At 53.2% G+C, this 18,283-nt stretch overlaps 1 protein-coding gene across 1 annotated transcript in view; it reads right to left on the bottom strand.

Annotated features, from left to right (window-relative positions):
* The window catches only part of trabd2a (TraB domain containing 2A), a 185,030-nt gene that overhangs the window by 93,324 nt on the left and 73,423 nt on the right, over positions 1–18,283 (bottom strand). Inside the window, exon 3 of the mRNA XM_065007658.1 lies at positions 2,833–2,979. Coding sequence (XP_064863730.1) covers positions 2,833–2,979 — 147 coding nt within the window. The remainder of the gene's footprint in view (positions 1–2,832; positions 2,980–18,283) is intronic.

Raw genomic sequence — 18,283 nt, 5'->3', positions numbered from 1 at the left:
CAGGGTTAGGGACAGGGTTAGGACAGGGTAGGGACAGGGGGACAGGGTTGGGACAGGGTGGGGACAGGGTTAGGGACAGGTTGGGACAGGGTGGGGACAGGGTAGGGACAGGGTAGGGACAGGGTGGGACAGGGTTAGGGACAGGGTAGGGACAGGGTAGGGACAGGGTTGGGACAGGGTGGGGACAGGGTAGGACAGGGTGGGGACAGGGTGGGGACAGGGTGGGGACAGGGTGGGGACAGGGTGGGTTCAGGGTGGGGACAGGGTGGGGACAGGGTAGGGACAGGGTTAGGGGACAGGGTTAGGACAGGGTGGGGACAGGGTGGGGACAGGGTAGGGACAGGGTGGGGACAGGGTGGGGACAGGGTAGGGACAGGCTGGGTAGGGACAGGGTAGGGACAGGGTAGGGACAGGGCTGGGACAGGGTGGGGACAGGGTGGGGACAGGGTAGGGACAGGGTGGGGACAGGGTTAGGACAGGGTGGGGACAGGGTGGGGACAGGGTGGGGACAGGGTAGGGACAGGGTGGGACAGGGTGGGGACAGGGTTAGGACAGGGTTAGGACAGGGTAGGGACAGGGTAGGGACAGGGTAGGACAGGGTGGGGACAGGGTTAGGGACAGGGTTAGGGTGGGACAGGTGGGGACAGGGTTAGGACAGGGTAGGGACAGGGTAGGGACAGGGTGGGGACAGGGTGGGGACAGGGTGGGGACAGGGTAGGACAGGGTTAGGACAGGGTGGGGACAGGGTGGGGACAGGGTGGGGACAGGGTTAGGACAGGGTGGGGACAGGGTTAGGACAGGGTTAGGACAGGGTAGGGACAGGGTTAGGACAGGGGTGGGGACAGGGTAGGGACAGGGGGACAGGGTGGGGACAGGGTAGGGACAGGGTTAGGGACAGGGTGGGGGGTGGGGACAGGGTAGGGACAGGGTGGGGACAAGGTGGGGACAGGGTTAGGACAGGGTGGGGACAGGGTGGGGACAGGGTAGGGACAGGGTAGGACAGGGTGGGGGACAGGGTGGGGACAGGGTGGGGACAGGGTTAGGGTGGGGACAGGGTTAGGGACAGGGTTAGGACAGGGGGGGACAGGGGGGACAGGGTAGGGACAGGGTAGGGACAGGGTGGGGACAGGGTTAGGACAGGGACAGGGTGGGGACAGGGTGGGGACAGGGTAGGGACAGGGTAGGGACAGGGTTAGGACAGGGTGGGGACAGGGACTAGGACAGGGTAGGGACAGGGTTAGGACAGGGTGGGGACAGGGTGGGGTGGGGACAGGGTTAGGACAGGGTGGGGACAGGGTTAGGACAGGGTTAGGACAGGGTAGGGACAGGGTAGGGACAGGGTTAGGACAGGGTGGGGACAGGGTAGGGACAGGGTAGGGACAGGGTTGGGACAGGGTGGGGACAGGGTGGGACAGGTGGGGACAGGGTGGGGACAGGGTGGGGACAGGGTGGGGACAGGGTTAGGACAGGGTGGGGACAGGGTGGGGACAGGGTTAGGTCAGGGTGGGGACAGGGTGGGGACAGGGTTAGGACAGGGTTAGGACAGGGTGGGGACAGGGTGGGGACAGGGTGGGGACAGGGGGACAGGGTTAGGACAGGGTAGGGACAGGGTTAGGGACAGGGTTAGGACAGGGTGGGGACAGGGTAGGGACAGGGTAGGGACAGGGTGGGGACAGGGTTAGGACAGGTGGGGACAGGGTGGGGACAGGGTAGGGACAGGGTAGGGACAGGGTGGGGACAGGGTTAGGGACAGGGTAGGGACAGGGTAGGGACAGGGTGGGGACAGGGTGGGGACAGGGTTAGGGACAGGGTAGGGACAGGGTGGGGACAGGGTAGGGACAGGGTAGGGACAGGGTTAGGACAGGGTGGGGACAGGGTAGGGACAGGGTTAGGGACAGGGTGGGGACAGGGTGGGGACAGGGTAGGGACAGGGTTAGGACAGGGTTAGGACAGGGTAGGGACAGGGTTAGGACAGGGTGGGGACAGGGTGGGGACAGGGTAGGGACAGGGTTGGGACAGGGTGGGGACAGGGTAGGGACAGGGTTAGGACAGGGTAGGGACAGGGTTAGGACAGGGTGGGGACAGGGTAGGGACAGGGTTAGGACAGGGTGGGGACAGGGTAGGGACAGGGTAGGGACAGGGTTAGGACAGGGTAGGGACAGGGTAGGGACAGGGTAGGGACAGGGTGGGGACAGGGTAGGGACAGGGTTAGGACAGGGTTGGGACAGGGTGGGGACAGGGTAGGGACAGGGTAGGGACAGGGTTAGGACAGGGTAGGGACAAGGTTAGGACAGGGTAGGGACGGGGTTATGACAGGATAAGGGTTAGAGCTCAGGGTTTGGGATTATGGGTCAGGGGTTGGGGTCAGGGTTAGAGGTTAGGGGTCAGAGGTAAGGACATGGTTAGAGGTCTGAATTAAAGGGTCAGAGGTCAGAGGTTGGGGTCAGGGTGGTTGTAACTGACCTGAGAGGTGTCGTGGTTGAAGATGATGGAGTTGAGGTCTCCACAATTGTAGTGTTAGGGGTCATTAGTGTTAGGGGGACATTAGTGTTCGGGTTGTTAGTGTTCAGGGTCGTTAGTGTTCGGGGTCGTTAGTGTTAGGGGTCATTAGTGTTAGGGGGACATTAGTGTTCGGGGTTGTTAGTGTTCGGGGTCGTTAGTGTTCGGGGTCGTTAGTGTTCGGGGTCATTAGTGTTCGGGGTCGTTAGTGTTAGGGGTCGTTAGTGTTAGGGGTCATTAGTGTTAGGGGTCATTAGTGTTAGGGGTCGTTAGTGTTAGGGGTTGTTAGTGTTAGGGGTTAGGAGTAACGGGGTCAGGGTGGTCGTAACTGACCTGAGAGGTGTCGTGGTTAAAGATGATGGAGTTGAGGTCTCCACAGTTGTAGTGCTTGATGAGGTCCTCAGTGGTATAGGAGCCCTGCAGACTGCCTGCTCTCACACTCTCCTGCTGTACAAGGGTCTGGTTCAGGGCAAAGATCACCTGGAGATGAGGAAGATATGCAAATTGACTACATTAATCAATAATAAGAGGTAGGGAATCACATTTACTACATGAATCAATTATAAGAGGTAGGGAATCACATTTACTACATGAATCAATAATAAGAGGTAGGGAATCACAATGACTACATGAATCAATAATAAGAGGTAGGGAATCACATTGACTACATGAATCAATAATAAGAGGTAGGGAATCACATTGACTACATGAATCAATAATAAGAGGTAGGGAATCACATTGACTACATTAATCAATAAAAAAGGCTTTCCTAACACTACCCCCTCCCCTAACACTACCCCCTCTAACACTACCCCCCTCCACTAACACTACCCCCTCTAACACTACCCCCTTCCCCTAACACTACCCCCTCTAACACTACCCCCTACCCTAACACTACCCTCCTCTAACACTACCCCTCTAACACTACCCCCTACCCTAACACTACCCCCTACCCTAACACTACCCCCCTCCCCTAACACTACCCCCTCCCTAACACTACCCCCTACCCTAACACTACCACCCCCTAACACTACCCCCTAACACTACCCCTCCCCTAACACTACCCCCTCCCCCTAACACTACCCCCTACCCTAACACTACCCCCCTAACACTACCCCTAACACTACCCCCTCCACTAACACTACCCCCTCCCCTAACACTACCCCCTCCCTAACACTACCCCCTCCACTAACACTACCCCCTAACACTACCCCCACTGCCCTAACACTACCCCCCTAACACTACCCCCCTAACACTACCCCCTAACACTACCCCCCTCCACTAACACTACCCCCCTAACACTACCCCCACTAACCCCCTAACACTCCCCTAACACTACCCTCCTCCCCTAACACTACCCCCTCCACTAACACTATCCCCCCCTAACACTACCCCCACTCCCCTAACACTACCCCCCCAACACTACCCCCACTCCCCTAACACTACCCCCTTCCCTAACACTACCCCTCCCCTAACACTACCCCCCTAACACTACCCCTAACACTACCCCCTCCCTAACACTACCCCTCCCCTAACACTCAACCCCTCCCATCTATCTCTGATCACCATCCAGTCCTTCAGCTCCCTCAACCCTCCCATCTATCTGAACACCATCCAGTCCTTCAGCTCCCCTCAACCCCTCCCATCTATCTCTGATCACCATCCAGTCCTTCAGCTCCCCTCAACCCCTCCCATCTATCTCTGAACACCATCCAGTCCTTCAGCTCCCTCAACCCTCCCATCTATCTCTGAACAATATCCAGTCCTTCAGCTCCCTCAACCCCTCCCATCTATCTCTGAACACCATCCAGTCCCCTCCTTCAGCTCCCCTCAACCCTCCCATCTATCTCTGAACACCATCCAGTCCTTCAGCTCCCTCAACCCCTCCCATCTATCTCTGAACACCATCCAGTCCCCTCCTTCAGCTCCCCTCAACCCTCCCATCTATCTCTGAACACCATCCAGTCCTTCAGCTCCCTCAACCCTCCCATCTATCTGAACACCATCCAGTCCTTCAGCTCCCCTCAACCCCTCCCATCTATCTCTGATCACCATCCAGTCCTTCAGCTCCCCTCAACCCTCCCATCTATCTCTGAACACCATCCAGTCCTTCAGCTCCCTCAACCCTCCCAACTATCTCTGAACACCATCCAGTCCTTCAGCTCCCCTCAACCCCTCCCATCTATCTCTGAACACCATCCAGTCCTTCAGCTCCCCTCAACCCCTCCCATCTATCTCTGAACAATATCCAGTCCTTCAGCTCCCCTCAACCCCTCCCATCTATCTCTGAACACCATCCAGTCCCCTCCTTCAGCTCCCCTCAACCCTCCCATCTATCTCTGAACACCATCCAGTCCTTCAGCTCCCTCAACCCTCCCATCTATCGCTGAACACCATCCAGTCCCCTCCTTCAGCTCCCTCAACCCTCCCATCTATCTCTGAACACCATCCAGTCCCCTCCTTCAGCTCCCTCAACCCCTACCATCTATCTCTGAACACCATCCAGTCCTTCAGCTCCCCTCAACCCCTCCCATCTATCTGAACACCATCCAGTCCTTCAGCTCCCTCAACCCCTCCCATCTATCTCTGATCACCATCCAGTCCTTCAGCTCCCCTCAACCCCTCCCATCTATCTCTGATCACCATCCAGTCCTTCAGCTCCCCTCAACCCTCCCATCTATATCTGATCACCATCCAGTCCCCTCCTTCAGCTCCCTCAACCCCTCCCATCTATCTCTGAACACCACCCAGTCCTTCAGCTCCCTCAACCCTCCCATCTATCTCTGAACACCATCCAGTCCTTCAGCTCCCCTCAACCCCTCCCATCTATCTCTGAACACCATCCAGTCCTTCAGCTCCCCTCAAATCTATCTCTGAACACCATCCAGTCCCCTCCTTCAGCTCCCCTCAACCCCTCCCATCTATCTCTGAACACCATCCAGTCCTTCAGCTCCCTCAACCCCTCCCATCTATCTGAACACCATCCAGTCCTTCAGCTCCCCCTCAACCCCTCCCATCTATCTCTGATCACCATCCAGTCCTTCAGCTCCCCTCAACCCCTCCCATCTATCTCTGATCACCATCCAGTCCTTCAGCTCCCTCAACCCTCCCATCTATATCTGATCACCATCCAGTCCCCTCCTTCAGCTCCCGTCAACCCCTCCCATCTATCTCTGAACACCACCCAGTCCTTCAGCTCCCTCAACCCCTCCCATCTATCTCTGAACACCATCCAGTCCTTCAGCTCCCTCAACCCTCCCATCTATCTGAACACCATCCAGTCCTTCAGCTCCCCTCAACCCTCCCATCTATCTCTGATCACCATCCAGTCCTTCAGCTCCCCTCAACCCTCCCATCTATCTCTGAACACCATCCAGTCCTTCAGCTCCCTCAACCCTCCCAACTATCTCTGAACACCATCCAGTCCTTCAGCTCCCTCAACCCCTCCCATCTATCTCTGAACACCATCCAGTCCTTCAGCTCCCCTCAACCCTCCCATCTATCTCTGAACAATATCCAGTCCTTCAGCTCCCCTCAACCCTCCCATCTATCTCTGAACACCATCCAGTCCCCTCCTTCAGCTCCCCTCAACCCCTCCCATCTATCTCTGAACACCATCCAGTCCGTCAGCTCCCTCAACCCCTCCCATCTATCTCTGAACACCATCCAGTCCCCTCCTTCAGCTCCCCTCAACCCCTCCCATCTATCTCTGAACACCATCCAGTCCCCTCCTTCAGCTCCCCTCAACCCCTACCATCTATCTCTGAACACCATCCAGTCCTTCAGCTCCCCCTCAACCCCTCCCATCTATCTGAACACCATCCAGTCCTTCAGCTCCCCTCAACCCTCCCATCTATCTCTGATCACCATCCAGTCCTTCAGCTCCCCTCAACCCCTCCCATCTATCTCTGATCACCATCCAGTCCTTCAGCTCCCCTCAACCCTCCCATCTATATCTGATCACCATCCAGTCCCCTCCTTCAGCTCCCCTCAACCCCTCCCATCTATCTCTGAACACCACCCAGTCCTTCAGCTCCCCTCAACCCCTCCCATCTATCTCTGAACACCATCCAGTCCTTCAGCTCCCTCAACCCTCCCATCTATCTCTGAACACCATCCAGTCCTTCAGCTCCCTCAAATCTATCTCTGAACACCATCCAGTCCCCCCTTCAGCTCCCCTCAACCCCTCCCATCTATCTCTGAACACCATCCAGTCCTTCAGCTCCCCTCAACCCCTCCCAACTATCTCTGAACACCATCCAGTCCTTCAGCTCCCCTCAACCCCTCCCATCTATCTCTGAACACCATCCAGTCCTTCAGCTCCCCTCAACCCCTCCCATCTATCTCTGAACAATATCCAGTCCTTCAGCTCCCCTCAACCCCTCCCATCTATCTCTGAACACCATCCAGTCCCCTCCTTCAGCTCCCCTCAACCCCTCCCATCTATCTCTGAACACCATCCAGTCCTTCAGCTCCCCTCAACCCCTCCCATCTATCTCTGAACACCATCCAGCCCCCTCCTTCAGCCCCTCAACCCCTCCCATCTATCTCTGAACACCATCCAGTCCCCTCCTTCAGCTCCCCTCAACCCCTAACATCTATCTCTGAACACCATCCAGTCCTTCAGCTCCCCTCAACCCCTCCCATCTATCTGAACACCATCCAGCCTTCAGCTCCCTCAACCCCTCCCATCTATCTCTGATCACCATCCAGTCCTTCAGCTCCCTCAACCCCTCCCATCTATCTCTGATCACCATCCAGTCCTTCAGCTCCCCTCAACCCCTCCCATCTATATCTGATCACCATCCAGTCCCCTCCTTCTGCTCCCCTCAACCCCTCCCATCTATCTCTGAACACCACCCAGTCCTTCAGCTCCCCTCAACCCCTCCCATCTATCTCTGAACACATCCAGTCCTTCAGCTCCCTCAACCCCTCCCATCTATCTCTGAACACCATCCAGTCCTCAGCCCCTCAACCCTCCCATCTATCTCTGAACACTATCCAGTCCCCTCCTTCAGCCCCCTCAACCCCTCCCATCTATCTCTGAACACCATCCAGTCCTTCAGCTCCCCTCAACCCCTCCCATCTATCTCTGAACACCATCCAGTCCTTCAGCTCCCTCAACCCCTCCCATCTATCTCTGAACACCATCCAGTCCTTCAGCTCCCCTCAACCCCTCCCATCTATCTCTGAACACCATCCAGTCCCCTCCTTCAGCTCCCCTCAACCCTCCCTCTCTGAACACCATCCAGTCCTCCCTCAACCCCTCCCATCTATCTCTGAACACCATCCAGTCCCCTCCTTCAGCTCCCCTCAACCCCTCCCATCTATCTCTGAACACCATCCAGTCCTTCAGCTCCCCTCAACCCCTCCCATCTATCTGAACACCATCCAGTCCTTCAGCTCCCCTCAACCCCTCCCATCTATCTCTGATCACCATCCAGTCCTTCAGCTCCCCTCAACCCTCCCATCTATCTCTGAACACCATCCAGTCCTTCAGCTCCCTCAACCCCTCCCAACTATCTCTGAACACCATCCAGTCCTTCAGCTCCCTCAACCCCTCCCATCTATCTCTGAACACCATCCAGTCCTTCAGCTCCCCTCAACCCCTCCCATCTATCTCTGAAAATATCCAGTCCTTCAGCTCCCCTCAACCCCTCCCATCTATCTCTGAACACCATCCAGTCCCCTCCTTCAGCTCCCCTCAACCCTCCCATCTATCTCTGAACACCATCCAGTCCTTCAGCTCTCCCATCTATCTGAACACCATCCAGTCCCCCTCCTTCAGCTCCCCTCAACCCCTCCCATCTATCTCTGAACACCATCCAGTCCCCTCCTTCAGCTCCCCTCAACCCCTACCATCTATCTCTGAACACCATCCAGTCCTTCAGCTTCCCTCAACCCTCCCATCTATCTGAACACCATCCAGTCCTTCAGCTCCCTCAACCCCTCCCATCTATCTCTGATCACCATCCAGTCCTTCAGCTCCCCTCAACCCCTCCCATCTATCTCTGATCACCATCCAGTCCTTCAGCTCCCCTCAACCCTCCCATCTATATCTGATCACCATCCAGTCCCCTCCTTCAGCTCCCCTCAACCCTCCCATCTATCTCTGAACACCACCCAGTCCTTCAGCTCCCCTCAACCCCTCCCATCTATCTCTGAACACCATCCAGTCCTTCAGCTCCCCTCAACCCCTCCCATCTATCTCTGAACACCATCCAGTCCTTCAGCACCCCTCAAATCTATCTCTGAACACCATCCAGTCCCCTCCTTCAGCTCCCCTCAACCCTCCCATCTATCTCTGAACACCATCCAGTCCTTCAGCTCCCTCAACCCCTCCCATCTATCTGAACACCATCCAGTCCTTCAGCTCCCCTCAACCCCTCCCATCTATCTCTGATCACCATCCAGTCCTTCAGCTCCCTCAACCCCTCCCATCTATCTCTGATCACCATCCAGTCCTTCAGCTCCCCTCAACCCTCCCATCTATATCTGATCACCATCCAGTCCCCTCCTTCAGCTCCCTCAACCCCTCCCATCTATCTCTGAACACCATCCAGTCCTTCAGCTCCCTCAACCTCTCCCATCTATCTCTGAACACCATCCAGTCCTTCAGCTCCCCTCAACCCCTCCCATCTATCTGAACACCATCCCCTCAGCTCCCTCAACCCCTCCCATCTATCTCTGATCACCCCCTCAACCCCTCCCATCTATCTCTGAACACCATCCAGTCCTTCAGCTCCCTCAACCCCTCCCAACTATCTCTGAACACCATCCAGTCCTTCAGCTCCCCTCAACCCCTCCCATCTATCTCTGAACACCATCCAGTCCTTCAGCTCCCCTCAACCCTCCCATCTATCTCTGAACAATATCCAGTCCTTCAGCTCCCCTCAACCCTCCCATCTATCTCTGAACACCATCCAGTCCCCTCCTTCAGCTCCCTCAACCCCTCCCATCTATCTCTGAACACCATCCAGTCCGTCAGCTCCCTCAACCCTCCCATCTATCTCTGAACACCATCCAGTCCCCCTCCTTCAGCTCCCCTCAACCCCTCCCATCTATCTCTGAACACCATCCAGTCCCCTCCTTCAGCTCCCCTCAACCCCTACCATCTATCTCTGAACACCATCCAGTCCTTCAGCTCCCCTCAACCCTCCCATCTATCTGAACACCATCCAGTCCTTCAGCTCCCCTCAACCCCTCCCATCTATCTCTGATCACCATCCAGTCCTTCAGCTCCCTCAACCCTCCCATCTATCTCTGATCACCATCCAGTCCTTCAGCTCCCCTCAACCCTCCCATCTATATCTGATCACCATCCAGTCCCCTCCTTCAGCTCCCCTCAACCCCTCCAGTCTATCTCTGAACACCACCCAGTCCTTCAGCTCCCCTCAACCCCTCCCATCTATCTCTGAACACCATCCAGTCCTTCAGCTCCCCTCAACCCCTCCCATCTATCTCTGAACACCATCCAGTCCTTCAGCTCCCCTCAAATCTATCTCTGAACACCATCCAGTCCCCTCCTTCAGCTCCCCTCAACCCCTCCCATCTATCTCTGAACACCATCCAGTCCTTCAGCTCCCCTCAACCCCTCCCATCTATCTGAACACCATCCAGTCCTTCAGCTCCCCTCAACCCCTCCCATCTATCTCTGATCACCATCCAGTCCTTCAGCTCCCCTCAACCCCTCCCATCTATCTCTGATCACCATCCAGTCCTTCAGCTCCCCTCAACCCCTCCCATCTATATCTGATCACCATCCAGTCCCCTCCTTCAGCTCCCCTCAACCCCTCCCATCTATCTCTGAACACCACCCAGTCCTTCAGCTCCCCTCAACCCCTCCCATCTATCTCTGAACACCATCCAGTCCTTCAGCTCCCTCAACCCCTCCCATCTATCTCTGAACACCATCCAGTCATTCAGCTCCCTCAACCCCTCCCATCTATCTGAACACCATCCAGTCCTTCAGCTCCCCTCAACCCCTCCCATCTATCTCTGATCACCATCCAGTCCTTCAGCTCCCCTCAACCCCTCCCATCTATCTCTGAACACCATCCAGTCCTTCAGCTCCCTCAACCCTCCCAACTATCTCTGAACACCATCCAGTCCTTCAGCTCCCCTCAACCCCTCCCATCTATCTCTGAACACCATCCAGTCCTTCAGCTCCCCTCAACCCCTCCCATCTATCTCTGAACAATATCCAGTCCTTCAGCTCCCCTCAACCCTCCCATCTATCTCTGAACACCATCCAGTCCCTCCTTCAGCTCCCCTCAACCCCTCCCATCTATCTCTGAACACCATCCAGTCCTTCAGCTCCCCTCAACCCTCCCATCTATCTCTGAACACCATCCAGTCCCCCTCCTTCAGCTCCCCTCAACCCCTCCCATCTATCTCTGAACACCATCCAGTCCCCTCCTTCAGCTCCCTCAACCCCTAACATCTATCTCTGAACACCATCCAGTCCTTCAGCTCCCCTCAACCCCTCCCATCTATCTGAACACCATCCAGTCCTTCAGCTCCCTCAACCCCTCCCATCTATCTCTGATCACCATCCAGTCCTTCAGCTCCCCTCAACCCCTCCCATCTATCTCTGATCACCATCCAGTCCTTCAGCTCCCCTCAACCCCTCCCATCTATATCTGATCACCATCCAGTCCCTCCTTCAGCTCCCCTCAACCCCTCCCATCTATCTCTGAACACCACCCAGTCCTTCAGCCCCTCAACCCCTCCCATCTATCTCTGAACACCATCCAGTCCTTCAGCTCCCCTCAACCCCTCCCATCTATCTCTGAACACATCCAGTCCTTCAGCTCCCCTCAAATCTATCTCTGAACACCATCCAGTCCCCTCCTTCAGCTCCCCTCAACCCCTCCCATCTATCTCTGAACACCATCCAGTCCTTCAGCTCCCTCAACCCCTCCCATCTATCTGAACACCATCCAGTCCTTCAGCTCCCCTCAACCCTCCCATCTATCTCTGATCACCATCCAGTCCTTCAGCTCCCCTCAACCCCTCCCATCTATCTCTGATCACCATCCAGTCCTTCAGCTCCCTCAACCCCTCCCATCTATATCTGATCACCATCCAGTCCCCTCCTTCAGCCCCTCAACCCCTCCCATCTATCTCTGAACACCACCCAGTCCTTCAGCTCCCCTCAACCCCTCCCATCTATCTCTGAACACCATCCAGTCCTTCAGCTCCCCTCAACCCCTCCCATCTATCTCTGAACACCATCCAGTCATTCAGCTCCCCTCAACCCCTCCCATCTATCTGAACACCATCCAGTCCTTCAGCTCCCCTCAACCCCTCCCATCTATCTCTGATCACCATCCAGTCCTTCAGCTCCCCTCAACCCCTCCCATCTATCTCTGAACACCATCCAGTCCTTCAGCTCCCCTCAACCCCTCCCAACTATCTCTGAACACCATCCAGTCCTTCAGCTCCCCTCAACCCCTCCCATCTATCTCTGAACACCATCCAGTCCTTCAGCTCCCCTCAACCCCTCCCATCTATCTCTGAACAATATCCAGTCCTTCAGCTCCCCTCAACCCCTCCCATCTATCTCTGAACACCATCCAGTCCCCTCCTTCAGCTCCCCTCAACCCCTCCCATCTATCTCTGAACACCATCCAGTCCTTCAGCTCCCCTCAACCCCTCCCATCTATCTCTGAACACCATCCAGTCCCCCTCCTTCAGCTCCCCTCAACCCCTCCCATCTATCTCTGAACACCATCCAGTCCCCTCCTTCAGCTCCCCTCAACCCCTAACATCTATCTCTGAACACCATCCAGTCCTTCAGCTCCCCTCAACCCCTCCCATCTATCTGAACACCATCCAGTCCTTCAGCTCCCTCAACCCCCTCCCATCTATCTCTGATCACCATCCAGTCCTTCAGCTCCCTCAACCCCTCCCATCTATCTCTGATCACCATCCAGTCCTTCAGCTCCCCTCAACCCCTCCCATCTATATCTGATCACCATCCAGTCCCCTCCTTCAGCTCCCCTCAACCCCTCCCATCTATCTCTGAACACCACCCAGTCCTTCAGCTCCCCTCAACCCCTCCCATCTATCTCTGAACACCATCCAGTCCTTCAGCTCCCCTCAACCCCTCCCATCTATCTCTGAACACCATCCAGTCCTTCAGCTCCCCTCAACCCCTCCCATCTATCTCTGAACACTATCCAGTCCCCTCCTTCAGCTCCCCTCAACCCCTCCCATCTATCTCTGAACACCATCCAGTCCTTCAGCTCCCTCAACCCCTCCCATCTATCTGAACACCATCCAGTCCTTCAGCTCCCCTCAACCCCTCCCATCTATCTCTGATCACCATCCAGTCCTTCAGCTCCCCTCAACCCCTCCCATCTATCTCTGATCACCATCCAGTCCTTCAGCTCCTCAACCCCTCCCATCTATATCTGATCACCATCCAGTCCCCTCCTTCAGCTCCCCTCAACCCCTCCCATCTATCTCTGAACACCACCCAGTCCTTCAGCTCCCCCTCAACCTCTCCCATCTATCTCTGAACACCATCCAGTCCTTCAGCTCCCTCAACCCCTCCCATCTATCTCTGAACACCATCCAGTCCTTCAGCTCCCCTCAACCCCTCCCATCTATCTCTAAACACCATCCAGTCCCCTCCTTCAGCTCCCCTCAACCCTCCCATCTATCTCTGAACACCATCCAGTCCCCTCCTTCAGCTCCCCTCAACCCCTACCATCTATCTCTGAACACCATCCAGTCCTTCAGCTCCCCTCAACCCCTCCCATCTATCTGAACACCATCCAGTCCTTCAGCTCCCTCAACCCCTCCCATCTATCTCTGATCACCATCCAGTCCTTCAGCTCCCTCAACCCCTCCCATCTATCTCTGAACACCATCCAGTCCCCTCCTTCAGCTCCCCTCAACCCCTCCCATCTATCTCTGAACACCATCCAGTCGCCTCCTTCAGCTCCCCTCAACCCCTCCCATCTATCTCTGAACACCATCCAGTCCTTCAGCTCCCCTCAACCCCTCCCATCTATCTCTGAACACCATCCAGTCCTTCAGCTCCCCTCAACCCCTCCCATCTATCTCTGATCACCATCCAGTCCCCTCCTTCAGCTCCCTCAACCCCTCCCATCTATCTCTGAACACCATCCAGTCCTTCAGCTCCCCTCAACCCCTCCCATCTATCTCTGAACACCATCCAGTCCTCCTTCAGCTCCCTCAACCCTCCCATCTATTTCTGAACACCATCCAGTCCTTCAGCTCCCCTCAACCCCTCCCATCTATCTCTGAACACCATCCAGTACTTCAGCTACCCTCAACCCCTCCCATCTATCTCTGAACACCATCCAGTCCTTCAGCTCCCATGAACCCCTCCCAACTATCTCTGAACACCATCCAGTCCTTCAGCTCCCCTCAACCCCTCCCATCTATCTCTGAACACCATCCAGTCCTTCAGCTCCCCTGAACCCCTCCCAACTATCTCTGAACACCATCCAGTCCTTCAGCTCCCCTCAACCCCTCCCATCTATCTCTGATCACCATCCAGTCCTTCAGCTCCCCTCAACCCCTCCCATCTATCTCTGATCACCATCCAGTCCTTCAGCTCCCCTCAACCCCTCCCATCTATATCTGATCACCATCCAGTCCCCTCCTTCAGCTCCCCTCAACCCCTCCCATCTATCTCTGAACACCACCCAGTCCTTCAGCTCCCCTCAACCCCTCCCATCTATCTCTGAACACCATCCAGTCCTTCAGCTCCCCTCAACCCATCCCATCTATCTCTGAACACCATCCAGTCCTTTAGCTACCCTCAACCCCTCCCATCTATCTCTGAACACCATCCAGTCCTTCAGCTCCCCTCAACCCCTCCCATCTATCTCTGAACACCATCCAGTCCCCTCCTTCATCTCCCCTCAACCCCTCCCATCTATTTCTGAACACCATCCAGTCCTTCAGCTCCCCTCAACCCCTCCCATCTATCTCTGAACACCATCCAGTCCTTCAGCTCCCCTCAACCCCTCCCATCTATCTCTGAACACCATCCAGTCCTTCAGCTCCCTCAACCCCTCCCAACTATCTCTGAACACCATCCAGTCCTTCAGCTCCCTCAACCCCTCCCATCTATCTCTGAACACCATCCAGTCCTTCAGCTCCCCTCAACCCCTCCCATCTATCTCTGAACACCATCCAGTCCTTCAGCTCCCCTCAAACCCTCCCATCTATCTCTGAACACCATCCAGTCCCCTCCTTCAGCTCCCCTCAACCCCTCCCATCTATCTCTGAACACCATCCAGTCCTTTAGCTACCCTCAACCCCTCCCATCTATCTCTGAACACCATCCAGTCCTTCAGCTCCCCTCAACCCCTCCCATCTATCTCTGAACACCATCCAGTCGCCTCCTTCAGCTCCCCTCAACCCCTCCCATCTATCTCTGAACACCATCCAGTCCTTCAGCTCCCCTCAACCCCTCCCATCTATCTCTGAACACCATCCAGTCCTTCAGCTCCCTCAACCCCTCCCATCTATCTCTGAACACCATCCAGTCCTTCAGCTCCCTCAACCCCTCCCCTCTATCTCTGAACACCATCCAGTCCTTCAGCTACCCTCAACCCCTCCCATCTATCTCTGAACACCATCCAGTCCTTCAGCTCCCTCAACCCCTCCCATCTATCTCTGAACACCATCCAGTCCTTCAGCTCCCCTCAACCCCTCCCATCTATCTCTGAACACCATCCAGTCCTTCAGCTCCCCTCAACCCCTCCCATCTATCTCTGAACACCATCCAGTCCTTCAGCTCCCCTCAACCCCTCCCATCTATCTCTGAACACCATCCAGTCCTTCAGCTCCCCTCAACCCCTCCCATCTATCTCTGAACACCATCCAGTCCCCTCCTTCAGCTCCCCTCAACCCCTCCCATCTATCTCTGATCACCATCCAGTTTGATTTGTATTTTCCATTTCTTTTTCCAACTGAACCTTTCCATGCTTATAGTTTCTATTTCAAGATATACATTTATTTTGCTACGAGTATTATTATATTGTAGATCGATTGACTTTTCAGATCACCCAGCAGTGCTATCTGCAGAGGTAGCTCACGGTACAGTAAATGTTGCAATACTTCAGCCATTCCTGAACCTGCGACCAAAAACAAGCTACATATGGACAATACCAATACAAGTGAACTAATGACTCTGTCTCTTCGCAGCAAAATCTGCAGAGCTGGAATGGTTGGTTTCCCCAATATATATATATATATATATATATATATATATATATAACATTTTATTGGCTGCAAGATTTTTGTATAATAATTGAAAAGTGAAAAATTCAAAGTTTGAATTGAAAAAACGTCAAGGATCACAGTTTTATAATTGAATAAGCTGGTTACATCTTGAGGACACTGTAACGGCATTCCTCCTCTTCTTCTGAGGAAGAGTAGCAAGGATCGGTCCAAAACGCATCGTGGTAAGTGTCCGTGATACTTTTATAATAACTGAACATGACTCAATACAAAAATAACAAAGTGAATGGAAACGAAAACCGAAACAGTCCTGAATGTTGACACAAACAACAAAACAGAAAACAATCACCCACAAAACACAGGTGAGGAAAGGCTACCTAAGTATGGTTCTCAATCAGAGACAACTAACGACACCTGCCACAAAACACAGGTGAGGAAAGGCTACCTAAGTATGGTTCTCAATCAGAGACAACTAACGACACCTGCCACAAAACACAGGTGGGGAAAGGCTGCCTAAGTATGGTTCTCAATCAGAGACAACCAACAACACCTGCCTCTGATTGAGAACCACACCAGGCCAAACACATAAACACAACATAGAAAAACGAACATAGACTACCCACCCCAACTCACGCCCTGACCATACTAAAACAAAAACATAACAAAAGAACGAAGGTCAGAACGTGGCGGACACCAAGACTCCAAAAATATAATTACACGCAACCTCTGTAGGCCGTCATTGTAAATAAGAATTTGTTCTTAACTGACTTGCCTAGTTAAATAAAGGTTAAATTAAATTAATACGAAAAAACTCAATGCCAACAAGTTATTTGGAAGGGTTGCCAGAAGACAAACGTAAGTGCCTGGAACCAGGTCACTGGAACCAGGTGCTATGGTCTGATTAGACTAAAATAGAGCTTATTGGCAACAGACACCAGAGGTGGGTTTGGAGTAAAAAGAACCATAGTCATGCAGAAAATAACCTAATCCCCACTGGGTAGTATCGTGGATCGGTGTAGTATAGTGGATCTGTGTAGTATAGTGGATATGTGTAGTATAGTGGATATGTGTAGTATAGTGGATCTGTGTAGTATAGTGGATCTGTGTAGTATAGTGGGTATGTGTAGTATAGTGGATCTGTGTAGTATAGTGGATCTGTGTAGTATAGTGGATATGTGTAGTATAGTGGATCTGTGTAGTATAGTGAATATGTGTAGTATAGTGGATCTGTGTAGTATAGTAGATCTGGGTAGTATCGTGGATCTGTGTAGTATAGTGAATATGTGTAGTATAGTGGATCTGTGTAGTATAGTGGATCTGGGCAGTATAGTGGATCTGTGTAGTATAGTGGATCTGTGTAGTATAGTGGGTCTGGGTAGTATAGTGGGTCTGTGTAGTATAGTGGATCTGTGTAGTATAGTGGATCTGGGTAGTATAGTGGATCTGTGTAGTATAGTGGATCTGGGTAGTATAGTGGATCTGTGTAGTATAGTGGATCTGTGTAGTATAGTGGATCTGTGTAGTATAGTGGATCTGGGCAGTATAGTGGATCTGTGTAGTATGGTGGATCTGTGTAGTATAGTGGATATGTGTAGTATAGTGGATCTGGGTAGTATGGTGGAAATGTGTAGTATAGTGGATCTGTGTAGTATAGTGGATATGTGTAGTATAGTGGATATGTGTAGTATAGTGGATATGTGTAGTATAGTGGATCTGTGTAGTATAGTGGATCTGGGTAGTATAGTGGAAAGGTGTACTATAGTGGATCTGTGTAGTATAGTGGATATGTGTAGTATAGTGGATATGTGTAGTATAGTGGATCTGGGCAGTATAGTGGATCTGTGTAGTATAGTGGATCTGTGTAGTATAGTGGATCTGGGCAGTATAGTGGATCTGTGTAGTATAGTGGATATGTGTAGTATAGTGGATCTGTGTAGTATAGTGGATCTGTGTAGTATAGTGGATATGTGTAGTATAGTGGATATGTGTAGTATAGTGGATCTGTGTAGTATAGTGGATCTGGGTAGTATAGTGGAAATGTGTAGTATAGTGGATCTGTGTAGTATAGTGGATATGTGTAGTATAGTGGATATGTGTAGTATAGTGGATATGTGTAGTATAGTGGATCTGTGTAGTATAGTGGATCTGTGTAGTATAGTGGAGCTGTGTAGTATAGTGGATCTGGCTAGTATAGTGGACATGTGTAGTATAGTGGCGGATCTGTGTAGTATAGTGGATATGTTTAGTATAGTGGACCTGTGTCGAATAGTGGATCAGTGTAGTATAGTGGATCTGTGTAGTATAGTGGATCTGTGTAGTATAGTGGTGGATCGGTGTAGTATCGTGGTGGATCGGTGTAGTATAGCAGATCTGTTAAGTATAGTGGATCTGTGTAGTATAGTGGATCTGTGTAGTATAGTGGGTCTGTGTAGTATAGTGGATCTAGGTAGTATAGTGGATATGTGTAGTATAGTGGATCTGTGTAGTATAGTGGATCTGTGTAGTATAGTGGGTATGTGTAGTATAGTGGATCTGTGTAGTATAGTGGATCTGT

The sequence above is a fragment of the Oncorhynchus nerka genome, linkage group LG22 (genome assembly GCF_034236695.1).
Source record: "Oncorhynchus nerka isolate Pitt River linkage group LG22, Oner_Uvic_2.0, whole genome shotgun sequence".
NCBI lineage: Eukaryota > Metazoa > Chordata > Actinopteri > Salmoniformes > Salmonidae > Oncorhynchus > Oncorhynchus nerka.
Note: the sequence above shows the minus strand (reverse complement) of the source record. Positions and strands in the feature narration are given on the sequence as shown.